The sequence below is a fragment of the Marmota flaviventris genome, chromosome 8 (assembly GCF_047511675.1).
Source record: "Marmota flaviventris isolate mMarFla1 chromosome 8, mMarFla1.hap1, whole genome shotgun sequence".
NCBI classification, from domain to species: domain Eukaryota; kingdom Metazoa; phylum Chordata; class Mammalia; order Rodentia; family Sciuridae; genus Marmota; species Marmota flaviventris.
Window position 1 is genome coordinate 124,322,446 of NC_092505.1, and position 22,290 is coordinate 124,344,735.

The 22,290-nt window shown below is 37.6% G+C and overlaps 1 protein-coding gene across 4 annotated transcripts in view; it reads right to left on the reverse strand.

Moving 5' to 3' along the window:
* The window catches only part of Armc8 (armadillo repeat containing 8), a 99,972-nt gene extending 78,175 nt beyond the window's left edge, over positions 1 to 21,797 (reverse strand). For 3 of the 4 annotated variants that reach the window (XM_071615623.1, XM_027933572.2, XM_071615621.1), the window contains exon 1: positions 21,525 to 21,796. Coding sequence is in view for 3 of the 4 variants with exons in the window: in XM_027933572.2 (XP_027789373.1) it covers positions 21,525 to 21,569 (45 nt within the window). In the remaining variant the exon portion in view is untranslated. Of the gene's footprint in view, positions 1 to 21,524 lie in introns of all 4 variants that reach the window. The other variant, XM_071615622.1, reaches the window with a different exon arrangement.
* Between the last annotated feature and the right edge of the window lie 493 nt (positions 21,798 to 22,290).

Consider the following 22,290-nt stretch of genomic DNA (forward strand, 5'->3'; position numbering starts at 1 on the left):
CTTCTCTGATATAAGGGGGGGTGACTCAAAATGGGGTAGGGAGGGAGAGCATGGAAGGAAGATTACCTCTAGATAGGGAATAGGGGTGGGAGGGAAAGGGAGAGAGGAGAATAGCATGGATGGTGGAAAGAGACCATTATCATACAAAATACATGTATGAAGATGTGAATTTGGTGTCTACATACCTTATATACAGAGATATGATAAACTGTGGTATAAAGGTGTATTAAGAATCGCAATGCAAAATAAATAAATAAATAAATTATAAAAAATGTAGATATGAAGAGAAATGCAAAAAAATCATAATGCAAAATAATAATAATAATAATAATAATAAAATAATAATAGAGCTCATGTATAATGGCAAAAAAAGAACACTCAATTTCAAAAATAAGAAAATCAATGAGGGCTGGGGATGTGGCTCAAGCGGTAGCGCGCTTGCCTGGCATGCGCGGGGCGCTGGGTTCGATCCTCAGCACCACATAAAAATAAAATGAAGATGTTATGTCCACCGAAAACTAAAAAATAAATATTAAAAAAAATTCTCTCTCTCTCTCTCAAAAAAAAAAAAAAAGACAAAAAAAAGAAAATCAATGAAAAACTACAAATTTTGAAAATGAAACTGGCAGAAGAGTTTGGGAAATCAACATAATTTATAGAGTATACAATAACTTGGTTCATTTTAAAGTTAGAATTAGAGAGGAAATAGTAAATATATTTTGTAAATACTTTACTAATTATTCTGAGAAAAAAAATGTGACAATACCATAAATAATAAATTGAAGAAGAAAGACATCCAGTCCTCACTAAAAACAACTGTGGGAAGGAAGTCCTGCAAACTGTCAATAAAGCAACTGGGCATTTGTGCTATGAAATCAGCTAAGTTTCTTCATTAACTGTTGGATGTCACATATGTGAGCAATAGATAGGAATGTACTTCTGTTCAGTACACAATTAAGGAGATAATATTTGGCTATGGGCCAAGAAAAGGGTGCAGACTTCACAGTCATCAAGCAGATACAAGTGGAAGTCCCTTAAGACAGTCACAGAGGGGCTTCAATGCAAGGAGGCAGATGTAAGCAAAAACAGTGACTACAATAATGAAGTTGACATACCTTCTTTGAAGGAAACAGTTCAGAAGCAGGGTGATCTATGGGTCCAACAGAGCAATCTATCTGAACTGGGTAAAGCTGGGTAAGCGTGGAAAGTTAAGAATATAAAGAATAAAGGACAGACACTTACCTCATTTTACTTGTATGTGGGGTTTGCTCTACTATACTATTTCTTGAATATCTATTTTGGTCAGTAATACCTTTTTATATTAATTTGCAATACTTAACATTATTTAAAATGAAGAGTAACTAGTAAAACAAATTTAAAAAATAAATAAAATTAAGAATAAGGGAAAGAAGATTTTTGTCCCTTTGCGCTCTCTGATTCCTGCTAGAATATACTTACACACTGCCACCACCCATTAGCAATGAATTATCATAGGAAGAAAGAAGTAACTTTTTCAGTTTACTCAGATACCCAATTCAGTAAAGAGCTCAATGCCAAGATAGGGTGCTGGTTTATAAGTCACCAAAAATAATTCTGGAGAACTGCACAAACTCTAGTTCCATCAAAAATAGGGCTGGGGTTGTGGCTCAGTGGTAGAGCGCTTGCCAATCATGTGTAAAGCACTGGGTTCAGTCCTCAACACCACACTTAAAAAAATAAATAAATAAAGGTATTGTGTCCATCTACACATAATTTTTAAAAATTAATACACATTTTCATACTCTGAACTTGCTACCCCAATATCCTCATAGGCAACTCAAACAGTTTAGTGGTTTTAGTATGAATTCCATCTATAAAGACCAAACAGCAGAAGCAAAAAAGCAGAAGTTACAAAAAGTACTGTGCCCACCAGGGTATCATTAAAGCACTTCTAATATAAACAAAATCAGAGTTAGAAAGATGCTTATTAATTATCTATCCCAATCCCTTGGTTTACAAATAAGGTTTCTTAACACTCTTCACCCAGATATCAGACCATCAAATGGACATAAGGACAAAGGTAGTGTAAAAGAGAAAAAAGCATATCTGTATTACAAACAGGTAGGTTCTGCCATTCTGTTTTTGTTTAGTTTTTTTGTTTGTTTGGGGGATACTGGGTATTGAACACGGGGCACTTAACCACTGAACCACAGCCCTATCCCTTTTTTATTTTTGAGACAGGGTCTTGCTAAATTGCTTAGAGCCTTGCAAAGTTGCTGAGGCTGGCTTTAAACTTGCAATTCTTCTGCCTCAGCTTCCCAAACCACTGGGATTACAGGAGTGTGCCAGTGTACCTGGCAGTATATTTGCATTCTGTTTTTAATTTTTTTAGTTGTCAATGAACCCTTTATTTTGTTTACTTATACGCAGTGCTGAGAATTGAACCCAATGTCTCACACTGCCACTGAGCCCTATATTTATTCTCTTGATTTTCTTACACAGTAAGCTCATCTGAGCATTGCGATCCTTAGCCTCTTTCCTATTCAGGGACTGATCTTCGATTTTACTGTTCTCCACCTTTACTATGGCTCTATATCTCTTGTCTCCCAAAGTGGTTAAAATATCAACAAACAAAGGGAATGAAGGGAAGGGAGAGGGGATAAGAAAATAAGACAGTGGAATAAATCTGAAATAATTTTCCTATGTACACATATGAATACACCATAGTGAATCCCACCATCATGTACATCCATAATAGGATTCTAGTTAGAATATGATATATTCCTTGCTTATATAATTATATCAAAATGAATCCTACTATCATGTATAGCTCAAAAAGAACCAATAAAATAATAAAATAACAAAAAAGGTACAATACTTGGGTTCAAGACACATATCTTAAACAACACAAATTTCCTCCATTAATAGCAATTCTGCTTTCTCCTCTGTGTTCTGATTCATTCAATACAACAAGTACTGACTAGGTACCTATAGCGAGGCAGTGAGGAAAACATTGAAGATGAAAAATTTAGTAAGGCATAGTTCCTGCCCTCAAAAACTCATATCCTATTTTAATTAGGTTCCTACTAAGAATATAAAAAACAGAAGTACATTGAATGTAAAGGCAACAATGAGGAAGAGTTAAGTTAGAAGAATTGGGGAAGGCCTCTTAGATGAATTGGTTTTAGAAAATGACTAAGAGTGTACCACAATGGACAAGGAAAGAAAGAATGAGTCAGTGTATAATTTATAATCACAGCCACAGGACACATGAAGCCAACACATTTACACCATCAGCAAGTATAACAGTTGGTGGTACTCAAAAAGAACAAGAGGTAAAGAGGCCACCATAGAATATATAACATAAAAGGCCCATACAGGAGATTTCAGACTGCCTTTTGTTCAGAGCTATACTAAGTGCCAAAGAAGGTGCAAGAGGACATTAAGGCAGAATGCTGCATTTATACAATCTATAAGGGGTCTGCATGCATACAAAAATATCACCTAAGGTAGCAAGCAAGCTCAGGGGATATGATCACTTACTCACTTTTACTTTACTCTGTGCTTTTGCCTAACATACTCATTTACTTGGATGTCTGTATGGGACAATTCTTGTATTTCACTGCTTTCCTTTGTAGATCAGGTCACCTCTCCCCTCTCACTTCTCTTTTCTTTCAGAAGGCAGCTTACAAATGGAAGAACTAGATACAGAAGACAACCGGTACAGATATTAAATAGGTTGGCAAGGGAAAACACCTCTAAAAGGGACACTGGAGAAAAGACCTAAAGAAAGTGAAGGAGCACACTGTGCACCTATTTAAGAAGAACTTTTCAGGCAAAGAAAACAACAAATGCAAAGGTTCTAAAATAGGCTTCATCTGACATAATCAAAGCAAGGGAGGCTGGAGAAGGACCAAAGGAAAAAGTAGTAGGAGATGAGGTGAAAGAACAGGAGCCAGATGATAAGAGAGAGCTACAATGTCCAATATGATAGTCATTAGCCTCATGACTTTTTTTTTTTATTTTAGCATTTGAAATGTGGCTAGGAACTCAATTTTGTTATTTTTTTAATATTTATTTTTTTTTAGTTTTAGGTGGACACATTATCTTTATTTTACATTTATGTGGTGCTGAGGATCAAACCCAGTGCCTCATGCATGCTAGGCTAGCACTCTACCACTGAGCCACAACCCCATCCCAATTTTGTTAATTTTTAAAACATTAATTAAAATTTTAAAAACCAAGAGTAGATTCAGTGACTAGAAAACTTTTAAGGCTACTTGAAGCATATGAATCTACTTTTTTAATTATAAATTTTATGGAATCTAAATAGAAATTGAGTATGTCCAATAAAAATTTAGCATCCAAACTGTATAAAGTACACATTAGATTTTGAAGAATTTAAATGAAAAGTAAAATAATTTCATTAATAACTTCTCACATAGATTACCTGCAGGAATTATATTTTGATATATGAGATATAAGTTTAAATAACATTAAAATTAATTTCAGGCTGGGGATATAGATATAGCTCAGTGGAAGAGCACTTGCCTAGTGTGCCTCTGGCCCTGGCTGTGATCCCCATTACTACAATAATTAATTAATTAATTACATTTTTTCTTTAATAGCATTGGCTTCTAGAAAATGTTAAATAGAGACATAATTTGACTTGTTTTTAGATCATTCTGGTTGTGATTTTAGGAACAGACAAATGTATAGAGAAGAGTGAGGGTTATAAGACAGAAACAGGGAGATCAGGTAGGAGGCTATTTAAATAATCAGAAATGCTGGTATTTCAGACACAAAAATAGCCTGGGGTAGGGCAAACATTAGGAGGTAGTAAGATTCACTCAGAATCCAGATAAATGGGGTAGTCTGAAGTAGCTGTCAAACTGGATGTGCTATCAGACAGGATGTAGGGTAAGAGAAGAGAGTCAATGGCAACACTTAAAGGTTTTGCCTGAGCATGTGGAAAGATTGAGCTTGAGCTGCCAGTTAATGAGATAAGGAAGTCTGTGAGAGGTGCAGATTTAAGTGGGAAGAGCAAAAATTCAGCTTTGGACATGTTAGGACTGAGAATCCAATCAGACATTCAAGAGAGGCTGTCAAGTGGCTGTGAATATATAAGTCTAGAGTTTAGGGAAAAGTTGTGGGCTTGAGATACAAATCAGAAAGTTGTCAGCTTGTAAACAGGATTAGCTCAGTAAAGGACAGACCATAGATAGAGCAAGTCTGTGCTTCACAGCCAGAGTGATAGGGAGAATTCCAAGAAGTCAAATCAGAGAACATTTCAAGGAGGGAATAACCACCCATGACAAATCCTAGCAATGCTCAGTATAAGAAAATGACAAAGACCTGACCATTGGATTTAGAAATATGCAAGGCATCACTGACCTTGACAACAGCAGTACAGTGGAGCCGACAGCTGTTTAGACAGGGTATAAGAGAGAATAGGAAAAGAGAAACTAGAGAATGTTAAATATAGACAATTCTTTCAAGAAGTTTCACGGTAAAAGGAAAAGAAGAAATAAGGTAGTAGCTGGAGGGAAAAGGAGAGTCAAGGGAGATTTTATCTCATTTCATTATGGGAGGGTTTTTTTGAGATTTTATTTTTTAAGATGGAGTAAGTTAGTATATGTTTATTCGTGAATGGAAATTCTTAATAGAGAAAAAATAACCAATGCTGCATGAGAAGGGGGAGAACTTATAGAACAATGTTCATGAATACTGGAAAGGGAATGGGGCTTACTGATCAAAGAGAGCAAAACCCAGAGGGAATCCACTAATCGGTGAGAGAGCTAGTAGAATTTCTCTTTTGCTAAGAATAAAAGTAAGAAGTGTTGAGTGGTTTGAAGATAGAAATGAAGGAATAAGACACAGATTGAATGAGCTGGGAAAGTTTACCATGACTACTAGGGAGCACTAAGAATCCCCTTGAAGTTTGTGATTTTGAATTTAAAGTGAGAATAGTAAGCACAGCTATTTTTCCCAGTTACATTTAAATGCATAATAGAATTCATGAATAAGAGGATGGGAATTTTTCCAGGCAAAGATAGAAAGGCTAGAGAAAGGGTCAACTGAATTGAGGGTATATGCAAAGGTGTGATAACAGTGATGGACCTACTAAAGGTCAATGCAAAAGTGGTATAATTAATAGACTGTAGGTAATGGGCAATGAAGGATTGCTGGCATTGGAGTACTAAGAGTGATTTGAGAGAAGGTGCCAGCCAAGACACTAGAAATTGGTCAAGGTTTAGGAAACAACCATGGGAGCAAGTACCTCAAGGTAAGATTGAGTATATGATCTTTAGAGAAGTCTAGAATTTTACAAAATTGCATAGATAATGAAATTTCCATAAATCATCACAGAAGTAGTGCTAGAAAAAATTTACAATGAGCTATAATCCTAAAGAAATGAGGGAACAATCAGGAGGTCTACAGATGAATATAAGGTAGAATATAATGAGATTTAAAGGTAGGGTTTTTAAGAGGGAAAGAGCAGGGTCTGAAAGCACCAATGAGGAACAAGGAGGACTTCTAAACCATCTTTTTTCAAGGATGTTATGAGGGATACAGGAAGAAAAAGAGATGAGAAGACTGAGAGGCTAGGGAAAGAGGGGTCAACAGATGAAAATCTTGGTTGCACTTTCAATAAAAAGATGAAGGGAATGTTCAAAGAGGCTGAGCATAAGGGAAGTAGAGTGAAAGAAACAAAATAAAAGCAAGGGATTTGTATACATGGTGATTCCTCCATTCTCCAAACAAAAGAGCAGCCAACTAAAGCTCAGGGCACAGTCTGAACAGCAAAGTTAATCAGAGTCAGACTTGTAGTTCTGCAGCCTTTTGGCATAGGGCTTCAAATAATCGAACCAGCAAGCTTTAAATCTGGCTCTGAACTCACTTTCCATATTCAAAATAATAAAGCCATCACAATGCATAAACTGTTGCATTTTATGATTAATAGTACTACCCAAAAATTATATTATGTGAAATTATACATGCATTCCTCGGCAGAAAATTTGTGAACATCAAATCTGTCAATTAGGGTTTATTCTAAGAAGTTGAGTGTACAGTAAATTCTGTACTGTGTACCCAACAAGTACAGAGAAAAGATGGGAAGGGGACAGCTGAACCAATTTTCTTCTTTCAGAAAAACAAAAATAGCAGCAAATAATTACTTGCACTCTACCATAAGGAATATCATGTGGAAACAATGTACCTCTTATTAGGGTGACTACATGTGACTGGCACCACCAAGATGGCTCCCAATGATTCCCACCTCCCAGTATTCATGCCTTTGTGCAGTCTTCCCTTGAGTGAGGAATGAACCCTATAGCTTGGTTCTAGCAAACAAAATGTAGCAGAGGTAATGAGATGTTATTTTAGAAATTTCAAGGTTCTCCCCACCACAACCTTTTTCCTCTCTGATGGAAGCCTCCTGTCTGGTTATGAGTTCCCCTATGGAAAAGTCCACTGGCATGGAATTAAAACTCTGCTTGATGACAAGAGTAGTGAGCAAGGAATTGTATTCTCCTTGAACAGCCTTCAGATGAGACTGCAACTTCATAAAGAGACCTAAGGCCAAAAGTCCAAGCTACTCCACACCTATATTCCTGACCTACAGAAACTGTGAAATAATAAATGTTGTTTTAAGTAGCTAAGCTTTAGAGTAAATTTTACACAGCAATAGATAATCATTGTCTTTGAACTTACCAACAAAACCAGAATAATTATTATAGAATAATACATATAAACCAAGAGTAATGGAGACAATTTGGGCTTTCATTCATCCTTAGTAATACCACAGCAAAGAGGAAATACTTAGTCGTCTCAGAACACTAGTCAGATGCCCTGAAAAGACAAACCAGAACAGGTTCTCATTGCCCCTCTGAATAAACTATCCATGACCAGGTCGAATTTAAGCCACTACCCTTTAGGAAAAAAAAAAAAAAAATTCAAGAAGAGTATCTTGTTACAACTGCTTGCCAAGTCCTAGACTTGCCATGGATTTAACTCCAAAATCAGATATATTTTGGGGGTAAAACTATGAGTTTATTAGACAATGAAGAATGTTCAAAGGTTAATGTAAAAATACCAAACTTACTTTATTTCACTAAAGTCTTGCTCTATGTAGGCCAAAATATATTGTTATATTATGTGCATGTATGAATATGTAACAACAAATTTCATCATTATGTACAACAATAATGCACCAATAAAAAAATGTGGAAAGAAGAAAAAGACTTGCTCTATGTATATGTCATTAACATAGAGTATTCTTTATTTCCAACATAGGCATTGTGTAATAGAACAACAAATGATCTGCATTTGCAGACTTCAAAAATGCATTTTACCACTTCGTAACTATGGGCAAAAATAAAATGTTGAGGCTGTTTCTTCAATGATAAGGTGGTGATGTTATCACAGCACTCAAGTGTGGCTCATGAGCTAATATATAGGGAAATCCCTTGTAAACAATAAAAGTACCCTAATGATTTCAGGCAAGTTACTAAGGAAACGCTTGGGATGATACCGGCCAAAGTAAATTGTTACACTGTGTGAATATACGAATACATTAACAAATCCCACCATAATGTACAAGTATAATGCACCAATAAAATTATGAAAAAATAATAAGTCCCAGATTATGCTATATTCCAAGCACTCATATAGATTTAGGTTGTAAAACAAACAACCAAGGCCAAAAAAAAAAAAATCAACTAAATTGCCCTTGAAATTTCCTTAAATTGCTAATCAAGTGCAAGATGCATGACTTATTTAGGAAGTTTTATTCTACCAACATTTATGACCTACTGAAACAGACTTCTATAGATTGAATACTTATTTCCCCCCTGAAATTCATATGTTGAAATCCTAACCTTCAATGTTGGAAGTGGGACCCTTGGGAGGTGGTTAGGTCATAAGCCCAGAACCCTATGAATAGGATTAGGGCCCTTACAAAAAAGACCCCAACCATACACAGTCTGAGAACTCAACAAAAAGACAGCCATCTGTGAGCCAAGGAACAGCCCTCCCCAGACACTGAATCTGCTGACACCTTTTTTTTTGGACTTCACAGCCTACAAAACCACAAGAAGTCAATTTTTCTGTTATTTATAAGCTACCCAGACTGTGGTACTTTGTTATAGCAGCCTAAACTAACACATAGACTTAAGAAAAGGAACAAAAAGGAAGTCTCTCCACCCAACTCTGGACATCCCAATCATCCCACGTCAGACAACTGTAGTCTCTTGAGTTGAATGGGACACCAGTGAGGAATTTTAAAGACTTCTTGCTTATAGGAAGAATTTACTCATTCTTTTCTAATATTGAACTTCTAAAACTTAACATTTGTTAGTAGATGTGCTCCTGTTATAAGGTGTAAACAAGAAAATTATGGAGTCTCACCCTGGGACAAGTATACAAAGAAGACTGCTGTTATACACACACATACACACACACACACACACACACACTCTCTCTCTCTCTCTCTCTCAGTTTTAAACTTATTTCAAGCTGAAAATCATTATTTATTTATTTTTTTTACTTTTTTATTTGTTTGTTTGCTTTTTGTGGTACTGGGGATCAAACCCAGGGCTTTGTGCATGTGCAGCAAGCACTCTACCAACTGAGCCATATCCCCAGCCCCATTGTATATTTTTAATTTATGGGGTAATATGGTAGGTGCTGGGAATAGAGAGATAAGAGTCCTCAAGGGGCTCATAGCACCAAAAGAAAGACATGAAAGCAAGTAAGTTACAAGTATAACCTGTAACACATGCATATGCAGTTGGAGATATAATTAACCAACACTAGAGTTGGGATGGAAGGTAATGTCTAAGCAGTTAAGATGATTAACCTGAAGATTAGTACTAGTTTTCCAGGTGAAAAAGGGAGAGAGAGAGAAAAAAAAAGATAAGTACTCTAGGAAGACAGCATAATATATACATACAAAAGAGAATTCTGAAGCAATAAGGTGTGTTCAAGAAAGAAAATGCAATTTAGTATTATAATCATGTTGCATACAGTTGGGAATACAAAACAATGCTGAAGTAGTTTTGATGATGTTGTTGTTTTGCCATACTGGAGGATTGAATCCAGGGTCTCATCCTGCATGCTATGCATGACCTCTACAACTGAGTTACATTCTCGGCCTGAAGTAGTATTCTATAATCTAGTCAATAAGATTTTTAACAGTTATACAGGCAATGTTCTAGAAAATAAGCAAAAGAAAAAAAAGTCTATTTTTGCAAGAGCTTATATAAAAAAGCAATAAACATAATTTTTAAAAGGTATATTAGAATATTAGTATATAAGAAGATGTACAGTATGAGGAAAATGTTCAACAGCATATTTTATTTCCAAGTCCTCATACCACAACTACAGTATCAAGGGAACAAGGAGAGAACGGAGGGGAGGGAGGGAGGGAGGGAGGGGGAGAGAGAGAGAGAGAGAGAGAGAGAGAGAGGGAGAGAGGGAGAGAGAGGGGAAGGGAGGGAGGGGTATAATAAGATACACAAACCACTCAGAAAGTCCCATGCCCCCAGTAGCTCTGAACAGGTGCAGTACTATTCCCTATGATATATTCTGTATATCTGTGGAAGCAATTTTGGCTGTTACAATGACAACAAGGTACTACTGATATTTAGTGACCAAGAACTAAGGATACTATATGACTTGGGACAGCAGGCTCATATCCTGCAACTTTGCCAAATCCAGTCATGTCTAGAATCTAATTCCATTCTACATATAAACACAAAATACATTGTGTACCATGTTAATGCATGATTTTCCAAGAATGCAATTCCTACATGAATAAAGAAAAGGTTATATTTTATTTTATTGGGAACTTTACCAAACATTCAGACTTTTCAGAAAGTCATATAAAAAATGACTATGGGGGGGGGGGGTGTTGGGGTTGTGGCTCAGTGATAGAGCACTTGCCTAGTACGTGCAAGGACCTGGGTTCGATCCTCACTCAGTACCACATATAAATAAATAAATAAAGGTATTGTGTCTAACTACAACTAAAAAATAAATATTAAAAAAAATTACTATCAGGCTGGGGCTATAGCTCAGTGGTAAAGCGTATGCCTTGCCTGTGTGAGGCACTGGGTTCAATCCTCAGCACCACATAAAAATAAATAAAGATACTGTGTGTTAATCCACAACTAAAATAATATTTTTTAAAATGACTTTTTATTGTATTTAAATAACTGCATGCCTTTATCAGTCTGCAGAGTGCTGTCACATTCACAGTCAAATTGTGTACATTTGCAAAAATATCACTACTTTATTACTTTCTGGTATAGTAGTACCTGAGCACTCACACATTTAAGTTATGTTGTAAATTCATTTACTGTTTTTCTCCCTTAATTCAGCTGGAATATTATGCCAACTTTTTAAATTACAGTGAGGATAATTAACTCATCTATGCATTTCGTTTTGGGAAAGCCAAGCAGTCACCACAAAATAATTATAAGAGTGTGACTGATAAGGTTGGTAATCATTCACTAAAACAGCTCTTAATGAGCCAGTCAACTGAGAGCCCCCAAACCTGTTTTTATTCCCAAAATAGCGTAAAACTAAAGTTTTGAGTTTCTTTATTTTTTTTTTTGTACTCGGGATTGAACCCAGGAGTGCTTAACTACTGAGCAACATCCCCAGTCCTTTTTTATATTTTATTTAGAGATAAGAGTCTCACTGAGAGGCTTAGGGCCCTGCTAAATTGCTGAGGCTGGCTTCCAATTCACGATCCTCCTGCCTCAGCCTCCCAAACCACTGGGATTACAGGAAAAATTTGAGTTTCTAATGCTTCCAAAATCCTCAATCCAAAAAAAATTTCCTTTGGTCAGTATGACAATTTTCTAAAATGCCAAATAAATGCACTGCTTGGATCAGCTACAATTTCACAATATTTATTTTAAAACCTGGGGACACTTATCAGTTCGTACTTGTTCCTAGAGAAGACTGCCACAATCCAGAATATCAGAAACCAATATGTTAGAGTGGCATTTTACTAAATTGTGCTTTAATTTCAAATTGCACATTTCCCTCTTTGTTCTGCTTACATTCTTGTAAGCTCATGCAAGATGCAAAATCTGTCACTTGAAGAGTTCTGGTAATGTAAGTGCTTCTCTTGACATAGGATTAATTTCAAATTGCTAGACAATTCTTTCCTTGTGTTGAGAGGAAAAAAACCTCCATTTGGAACAATACCAAAAAAGGATGATAATATCATAAGATACCCTTTACTTGCAGGCAACTACGATGCCTTTCCTACGTATTCCAAAATTCCTACTTGCCTACAAACCAAGAAAAAAAAAAAAAGAAGGAAGAAAATGTTCAAGCACTATTTAAAAATCCAAGATTTTGGTGTAGGTTTTTATTGTTTATTTTTCTTGTTGCTGTTGTTTGCTTTATTTTGTTCTTCATATTTTGGTAAACTTCTGGCCCTATTAGAAACCAATCAGATCTAAAACATTTGTTTTATACCTCTCACAGAGTAATTTTGCAATTATTTTTATCCTTACTTTTTTTTTCTTATGGGACTACCTCTTCAGTATTTCTGGAGTTTCACAGCATCCTCTCTCCCCAGAATAAGCAAAGCTTTGGTGTTCTGTAGCCTCAAACAACTGTGGAAAGTTTCAAAATGTCACTTCACAGTTTAGCTGGACCCCATCAGTGTGGAATGTAACATACTTAGATCAATTAAGATTTGTAGAATGTAATCTGATTTGATTTCAAATACCAATATGAAAATACTAAAAATATAATTTTTATTTAGTGTACTTGTATAAGAGGAACTCTGACCTCTCAATAGACTGAAAAACACTTTGAATGTTAAAAGAATTTATTAAAAATAAGTTTCATCAGAGCTGATAAAATTTGAACATGAAATTCTAAAACAGAAAGCTGAGCATACAATTCTGTTTTTAAAAAGAGATAATTTGTAGGTCTGACCTTGCCACACAACATATGACAGCAAGCAAGTCAATTATCTCCAGTTCTGTTTTCCCCAATAATAAATGACAAGGGTGAACTAAAGATTATTTGCAGGTTTTTTCAGGCAAAGAATCCATAATTTTATATCACAGAAAGAGAAGTATTTTTTTTTCATAAAAGAAAAGCCAGAAAACAGCTAGATTAAAAGGGATATGAAGAGGAACCTTTCATTTTTTTCTGGAGTTTCCAGTGTGATAGCATATTCTTCTAGCCCTGTTCACTATTAACAAGTACTATTAACAACATGCTTTTATGGTCACAAAAACTGAAAGCAATTTAGCATTCATGCATCTAAAATCAAGTACTATGATATTTATCCTTTTAAGTGTGGTGCAAATCACAAAGAGATATATGAGTCTAAATGATCTTTAAAGCTTCTTCTCCCTATTAAAAATTGTGTTCATTAACTTTCAATGTAGATGAGAAAGCCTGAACTGAGGGCCAAGAAGAGATCATCCTAGAGAGAGTGAATGAACTAAGCACCTATGGTGCAAAACAGAATAATATGGAAGTCCAAGGGAACAAGAAGCACCTCTGGACAGCATATATAGAGTGGCAGGCTTGTGAGGAGTTTTACAAAGACTGAGATATTCTCTAGGTTAGATGAGGTTCATTTAGATGCCTCCAAAGATAAGATGGTCAGGAAATACACTGAGATGCATTCAAATACTTCTCAATCCTGACACAGGTGTGGTATTGTCCTGGACTACATACAACAATGATTTAAATTATAATTCAAGATTACAACCATGTAATGATTTAAGAGATCCTGGGTACCATTTTATATGGTACACCTCAGCAGTAGTATTGTTCAGCCAGGCCAGCTGCTTCCTGACAATAAAGGGCCTTATTTGCTTCAGATGCTTACAGGCAGTACTACCCTTGCCTTGGAGCTATCCATGGTGCTTGACTCAGACTCAGCTGTCTCTTGTAACAGCTAATCCATTCGCTTTCTTATCATAATACCCTTCAGGATCTATCTAACCTCTCATATATATTGTGGCTTATCATGGCAATATCATGACTGACATTTGAGCTGTGCCTAGTCCAGTTTGATTGTTCCCAAACACCTTACTTTGTCCTGGCTTGGACCTCCAGCTAACCCAGCTCTGCACCCCAGACCCGGGATGACATCTGCTTAAACAAACCCCTTTCTGAAGATACAGAACACCTTGGGGGAGATCACCAGCATATGCTGGACAGAAAAAAAAAAAAAAAATCACTTCAGAACCAAGTCATGATACCTTACACAAGTTTTAAAACCTTATTGTTACCATTCTGAAATGCTTTAAAACGACTTAAGTTTTGGTGACTAACATTGCACTGGGGCAAGCAAAGGAGTTAATTCAAAAATAGGAGTTAATTCAAGAGAGTCTATAAACTCCTTGAAATTATGCAATTTTTCAGGCATATATATGTTTTTCTGAGGAAGAGGGTGTAGAAATGTTTATCCTAGAAAGGCTAAGAACCAATGATCAACATGTTGATAACTCTCAATTAATGATCACTATCCCAGATTTAAGCACTCAACCTTTATATCCAACTGCCCAAATAAGCATCTGGAAGAAAACACTTCAAACTCAGCATGCCCCAAAATTAAACTCATTTTTCCTCCTTACTCCCCTAATACATTCTTCTCCTGATCAGCTCCATCTCCATAAATGATACTACCTAGACGAAAAGGTAAAACTTCTGTGATCCATGTTTGGTCATAATGAGGACTCTTTCCTTTTCCTTGTTCCTTTTATCCCATCAGTCACCACTCAGAGTGTTTTGAAAGTCTAACTTAATTCCTACCTCCATGGAAGCAAAATAATATGTTTTATAATCATATTCAGGTGGTACAGCTCTCCAACTATTAATAGAGCTGAAAATTCCTCCCACTAGATCATGATTTTTATTTATAATACGAAGCATAACACTGTCCCTCCCCTAATACCTATATTATGAATATGCCAAAGAATGAAATTAACTCTTTATTCTTCTTATTTTATGGAATGGATCAAAACGGTTTTCCTTCATCAAAATGATTGGCGGGGTGGGGGGATATCCTGCAAAACTGTTCTCAGTTGAAATACCTTTAATCCCTATCTAAACAATTCCAGGCATCATAGAGCCACCATTCAGCGAAGACAGCTTTCCAACTTCCAGGGGATAACAGGAATTTGATTTTGTCAAATAATACTATATTTGTACCCAGAAGTCAACATAGCAGATGGTACTGGAAAACAATTGCCAAATCAGAAATTTTTTTAAAAAGAAAAAGACACAAGTCAAAATAACTGCAATCCCTGACCCCTGGCACTAAGTATTTTAAAATGTAATGAGAATGGGAGGCAATAGGAAAGCCAGCTCTTCAGGAAAAATCTGAAGACTCTACATTAAGGTATTTCTGATTCTTGATAGTTTAAAGGACTTCCTGCACTATCCAATTTCAGGTGACAATCTTTCCTTAAAGACATAGCAAGATGTGCTAAATATACAATGAGCACCCCTATTCTTCACACTTCATCACTAAAGATCAGGAAGATCCTGTTGATTCATTTCATTTTTAACATATTTTTACTTATTTATTTTTATATGGTGTTGCTGAGAATTGAACCCAGTGCCTCACAGGTGCAAGCGCTCTGACACTGAGCTACAGTTCCAGCCCTTGATTCATTTCTTTCAGGATCATCTCCTGACACATGCTGTGGTTTGTAGAGTGAACTAATGGCAAACTTGAAGATACACTGAAACAATTTCATTTTGCATTTATTATGAAAAACTAGGGAAGGTCAAATTATGCTCTGAGTACAGAGCATAATTTTAAGTTCACAGAAAATTTTTTTCTAATTATTGTCAATTGCCCACTTAAGAGAATAAATCAATATGTAGTGATAGGCAAGGACAACAACATGCTAACAGCTGTCAAGACAGAATAAAATCAAGGAATACCTAAACTTCAAATATCCTACGTAGGTCCAATAGCTGCTTGTCAGAAAAAGTACAATGGCACTGGCAAAGACTGCAAAGAAGGCACTTAAGGGTTGAGGTTGTGGCTCCATGGTAGAGCACTTGCCTAGCATGTGTGAGGCACTGGGTTTGAGCCTCAGCACCACATAAAAATAAATACATAAAGGCTGGGGTTGTGGCTCAGTGGAAGAGTGCTTGCCTAATATGTATGAGGCACTGGGTTCACTTCTCAGCACCACATATAAATAAATAAAGGTCCATTGACAACTTAAATAAATAAATAAATTTTCCATCTACAACAACAAAAATCCTAATGCTGGCTTTAGAACATCTCCAGAGAGTGATAAAGGTAAAAGACAGTCCTTTGTTATTTAAAAAAAAAAAAAAAGGCAATTAAAATCCATAAGTGCCTTAGCTGTCTATACTAGTCTACAATGTATCATTTAACCCAATACAAAGTGACCAAACTAAAATGTAATCATCCTCTGTTCAGGGGTGCAAAATTTCATTTCCTTAATTCTAATTTATTGATTTTTTAAAAATTAGGTTTAAGAATCCTTCAGTGGTCCAAGGTTCTGTGGACTTTTCCCTGTTATACTCTAAAAAAGTTTTATTTCATGCTTCACAATAAAATCTATGATCCACTTTGAGCTACTTTTGGTAATAAGGTATGAAGTTGAGATCAAGTTTGTTTGTTTGTTTGTTTTTTGGAGGGTGCTAGGGATTGAATACAGGGTTTTGCTCTACAGCAAAGCTACACCTCTGACCTCAAGGTTCATTTTTTAAACTACAATTAAGGGGATGAAAAGACAATTTGCAGACCCAGAGAAAATACTTAAGCACACCTATATCACAAAGTGCTCATATCTAAAATACATAAAGAGTTTTCAATATTCAATAGTCAAAAAGAACAGTGAGAAAACTGGCAAAATAAGAAATATTTCACCAGAGGATAAGTGGATAGCAAATATGCAATGAAAAGATTTAACATTACAAATCATTAGGGAAATAAATGCAAATTAAGACCATGATATCACTGCACATCTATTAAATAGTTAAAGTAGAAAAGTAACAATATCAAATGCTAGTGAGTATGCAGAGAAACTGAATCTCTCATACACTACTGGTAGAAATATAAAATGGTACATCCATTCTGGGAAAGTTCATCAAGCTAAACACACATTTACCATATAAGGTAATAATTGCACTGCTGGGCATTTATCTCAGACACCTCAAGTTACGTCTACACAAAGACGTACACACGAATGCTCAAAGCAGGTTATAATAATCAGAAACTGGAAACAACCAAAATGTCCAATAGATGAATAATTAAACAGTGGTACACCTATACCAAGGGATGCTACTCAGCCTGATACAAGGAACAAACTATTGATACCTGCAACTAGGATGGATCTCAAAAACATTATGCTTAGTGACAAAAGTCAATTTCAAAAAGTTACATATTGTTTGATTCCATTTATATAACATTATAGAAAACAACAAAATTACAGAGATGGAGCTGGGCAGTGGCACATGGCACACCCCTATAATCCCAGCAGTTTGGGAGGCTGAGGCAGGAGGAGCGTGAATTCAAAACCAACTCAGCAATTTAGTGAGGACATAAGCAACTTAGTGAGACCCTGTCTCTAAACATATATAAAAAAGGATGGGAATGTGACTCAGTGGTCTCAGTGGTTAAGTGCCTCTGAGTTCAATCCCTATTACCCGCCCCGAAAAAACTATAGAGATGGAGAACAGATTAGTAGTTGTCAGAAATTAAGGGCAGTGGTGGGGAGGGAGATGGGAGGAGTGTCAGGCAGGTATGACTGTAAAGAGGTAGAAGGAAGGAGATCCTTGTGGTAATGGAATAGTTCTGTATCTTAGTAGCGGTGGCTACATGAATATACTCTTGAGATAAAATGATACAGAAATATGTACATACTTATCCCAATTTCCTGGTTCTGACACTGTACTATAATTATGTATGATGTAACCAATGAAAGAACCTGAGTGAAGTATACACAGGGGCCCCACTGTACTTTGCAACTTCCTGTGAATTTATACTTATTCCAAAATAAAAAGTTGTTAACATGAACTCAACATAAAACAATCCAAAAGTCTGGAAAGCATAGAAGGAATCTGCAAATTTGCTGACAAGAATGAGGTTGTAATGCTAAATGCAAACCAAAGAGGAATAGAGTGGCCATATGCTATCTAAAAAAGAGATGGATAGTTTGTTCAACTCCCAAAACAGTTCAATCAACCATTTACTGACTACCTGGTATTTGCAAGACATAGTGTTTTAAGCAATTATAGGGTTAAAAGATTGAGCACTTAGCTCTGAATGAATTTACTCTCTAAGACAAGGACCTCCACAAAAGCAGTGTTCCTTCACCTGGAATGTTGTTTTGCCTTTTTTTTTTTTTTTTTTTTTTCTCTAGTTAGTTCTTACTCATCCTTGAACCCTCATTCAGTGTCACTTCTTCAGGGAAATTCTCCTAGATCTTCTCATTGCCCGCCACATTAGATCAGTTTCTTGTATTACATGTTTGAACAGCACCCTATATGTTTCATTCATAATATTAATCACCAGTCATGAACAATTGTGTGATTATTTGATATCACTTTCCCCTATGGGCTAAAATCTCTGAAGGGACATAGGTCTATGTGTCTCATCAATGTATTCCAAACCCAATGCCATGCCTGGCAAATGACAGAAGCTCAAAACATATTAGATAATAAATCCATGCAAAGATGTAGTTCATATGTACAAATGAGCAGACAATAAGCTACTGGAATTTGGAAGAAACTAATTATCAACTTCAACCTGAGAGGCCAGTTTATATGGAATAAAAGCTTCATGTAGACGATAAAGAAACTTGAAGTCTAGCCTTTCAACAACAGGAACCTACCAAAGAACTAAAATGAGATTGGTGGTCCAATGTGTTCTTTAGAAGAATTAATGTGAAAATGGACTTGAACTGAGAAAGTAAGGGGGCAATAAAAATAATTAAAGCCAGCTGTGGTGGAGCATGCCTACAGTCCCAGCTACTTAGAAGTCTAAGGTTCATGGTTCACTTGAACTCATGAACCTAAGACCAGTAACATATTAAGAACTTCATCTCAAAATAATTAATTATTTAACTAAAATGACCCTGTAGGATTAAAAGGATACTGTGATAGTGCAGGGCACAAAATGATAAGGTCCTGAATTAGAGTGGCCATGGAAATAGAAAAATGTGAGAAACACTAAGAATAAAGGAACAACAGAGCTTAACAACTGATTAGATAGGGAGGAATGAAAAGGGGAAGAGTCAAAGATGATTCAGGAGATTCAACAGTGAAAGACAGTACCAATAACCGAAGTGACTAAGTCCTCTTAGGAGAAGAAATGTGCTTTGTTGGAAGTGATGGGGGCATCCACACAATTTAAGATATGAGATCAGACATAGGAGAAAAGTCAAGATCGGCAATGTAGAAGTGTGAACTGAGGGGTTAAAGTTGGAAGAATAATGAAGTTTCTCAGGAAGAAGGTGTAATGGGTCTTGGATGGAAATCACTTAAGATGATTTGATTGTCCCTTGGTCAATTTATGCATTTATCAAACTCAAGAGTAATCCAGATAATCAGCTTCTTGACAGCATTTCTGATATCCTCCTTGCCTTCCCTAAAGCACATAATATACAACTTTGTACTTAATCTGGTACATAACAAGTAGCTTTTTAAAGGAATCAACCATTCAATTTCTGATTGACATAAAAAATGCTGCCATACATAGTAGTCTGAAAGGAAGAAGCTTCACTTTCAATTAGTAAAATCACTGAACTTAGTTTAAATCAATTATCCAAAGCTTTGGGAAATCAGACCTTTGGATAAATTATTTAAAGTAAATTCATTGAAATAATAAGAAAATGAAACAAATGAAAATTTTCAACTGTATACACTCTAACTCAAAAAGTAAAGAAGCTTCAGGTGAATTGAAGGATAACTAATCTAAATGACAAAACTGAGGATAGTCAAAAAATACATATATAAAATCTTTTTTACAAATGAGGAAGAAGTCATTGGCCTGCTCTCCCACAAAACATAAGTATTTCAGTCAAAATGGGCTAATGTACTAATCTGCTTCAATACTTCAGTAGCCAGGCCTGGTGGTCTGGGCCTGTAATCATAGTGGCTCAAGTGGCTGAGGCAGGAGAATCGGGAGTCCAAAGCCAGCAGCAATGGCAAGGCACTAAGCTACTCAGTGAGACCCTGTCTCTAAATAAAACACAATATAGGGCTGGGGATGTGGCTCAGTGGTGGAGTGCCCCTGAGTTCAATCCCTCATACCAAAAAAAAAAAAACCCAATACTTGAATGAACAGTATTTTTCTAGTAGTAGTTTAAATATAAGAAAAGCTAATAAAATGGATTGAGGGACAAATTTGTTGACAGCCTTCCAAAATTAAATTACCACTGTATTGCCAAATTAAGCCCTCTCAAGGCTGCAGTCTGCCACTTAACTCTAACTCTGAATCAAGCAATGTTCTACGTGTTTTTAGGTAGGCCTGCTCCTGGGAGAAGTCAGGCAAAAGAAACCAGCTGGAGTTATGGCAACTCCAGGAACCTGACAAGTCGTCTATAATCCAACTACCCTCTCAGCATTAGACTGCCTTCCATGAGTTTAAAAGATGGTCATTCTTTGTCTACATATTTCCAACAACAGCAAATGAACCACTGATAAACTGACCATTCTGACAGTCAGACAGGTAAGATTGGTGGTAAAGCCTAAGAAGTTATCTCTCAGTAACTTTCTCTGTTGGTCCCATTTTTTCAAGGACAACACAGAGAAAGATGAACGTTGTCGTCCACTTTTCGTTTAACTTAAAAAAAAATAGGTATTGCTTCTTAGCATATCAATATGTTCCTCCTTTTAATAATGGGGATATCTAACCATTCCCCTTAAAGAGAAGAGGAATATCAGCCACAGGGAACAGAGCCGTGACCTCCGGAGCAGAGCTCCGACAGGGGGTTTAAATAACCACACACGTACGTGTACACACACACACACACACACGAGTTGCAGCTGATTTATGAAATCCCCATTGCCAAGAGGCAAGCTCCAGCCAGTACCCAGGTGACACACGGAAGACACACGGACCTGCCTGGCGGCTCGGAGGCTGCGGGGGCCAACGAGCCTGCACCTCTTCTGGCCAAAGCCCAGGGGAGCTGAGTGGGCGCTGGTTCCCAGGCCGGCGGCAAGCCCCACAGGGCAGCGCGCCCGGCCCGGGAGAAGCGGCATCGCCGGGAAGGCTCAGTGAAACGCCTGGCCAAACCCAAGCCTGCGCCGCTGGGCCGGCTGCCGATAGCCCAATCCCCCCGCCTGTCGCACGCCGTGCTGGGAGCCCGCACTGGTGAGAGCTCCCGGAGTTGTCTCCACCGGGGTCCCGTCTATCAGCCGTCCACCCTCCCTCACTCCCGGCCCAAGCCCCAACCAGAGGACACCGCAGGGGGTGGTGCCCAGGAGACGCACCGCGCTTGGGGGAATACGGCGGGCGGGTCCCGGGCTCCCCGGCAGGAAGGCGGCCGCAGCGGGTCACTCACCGAGAGGACGCTCATGCGGATTGGGGTCTCCAACAGGCACGCCATCTTGAGCCTTCCCACCCGGCTGCTGCCGGCGCCGGCGCGGGGGCCGGCACTTTCGACAGCCAACTACTGGGCCAACGGCAGGAGCCTCTGCAGAAAGTCAGGCGGGTAGACGAGACCGACCACTCTCTGGATGCCGCTCAAGTATGGGAAGGACCCGCAGAAGGGCAAACAAAGGGGACCCTCTCCAAGAGCCTCCTTACGAATCGTCCTCTCTGAAACGGCAGCTACTGTCAGCCTGGGTCAGAGGTGGGCGCGGGCAGCGGATTCCGCATGCGCAAAGATCTGCCGGCCCCACCTGCCGCTCGTGGTGGGTGGAGCCTCGGGGGCGGAGTCTCGCTCTGGCGTTGCGAGCTGTCCAGACTGATAAATTGCATTCTATGCGTTCACGTATTCATATTCCGGAAAACTAGTATGTGGAGCCACCCACCTACATAGTTTGAAGTTCACTTTCACATTCATTATCTCTCCATTTGCACCGAACTCTTAGCGTCATTATCATCTCCATTTTATAGGTAGGGAAACTGTGATCTCAAAACCAAGGTTTCTGCCGCCAAGAACAGTGATTATTTCACGATCCAGCCCTTAACTGTGACCTGCTTTAGCGTTGAGTGCCCGACCTATTTATTCTGGTATAGTGTTAAGAATAGACACTCTGGAGCAAAAACGCTTGGGTTTAACCCTCGCTATTTCTCTTACTAGCTGCCTTGCCGTTACCTTGAAC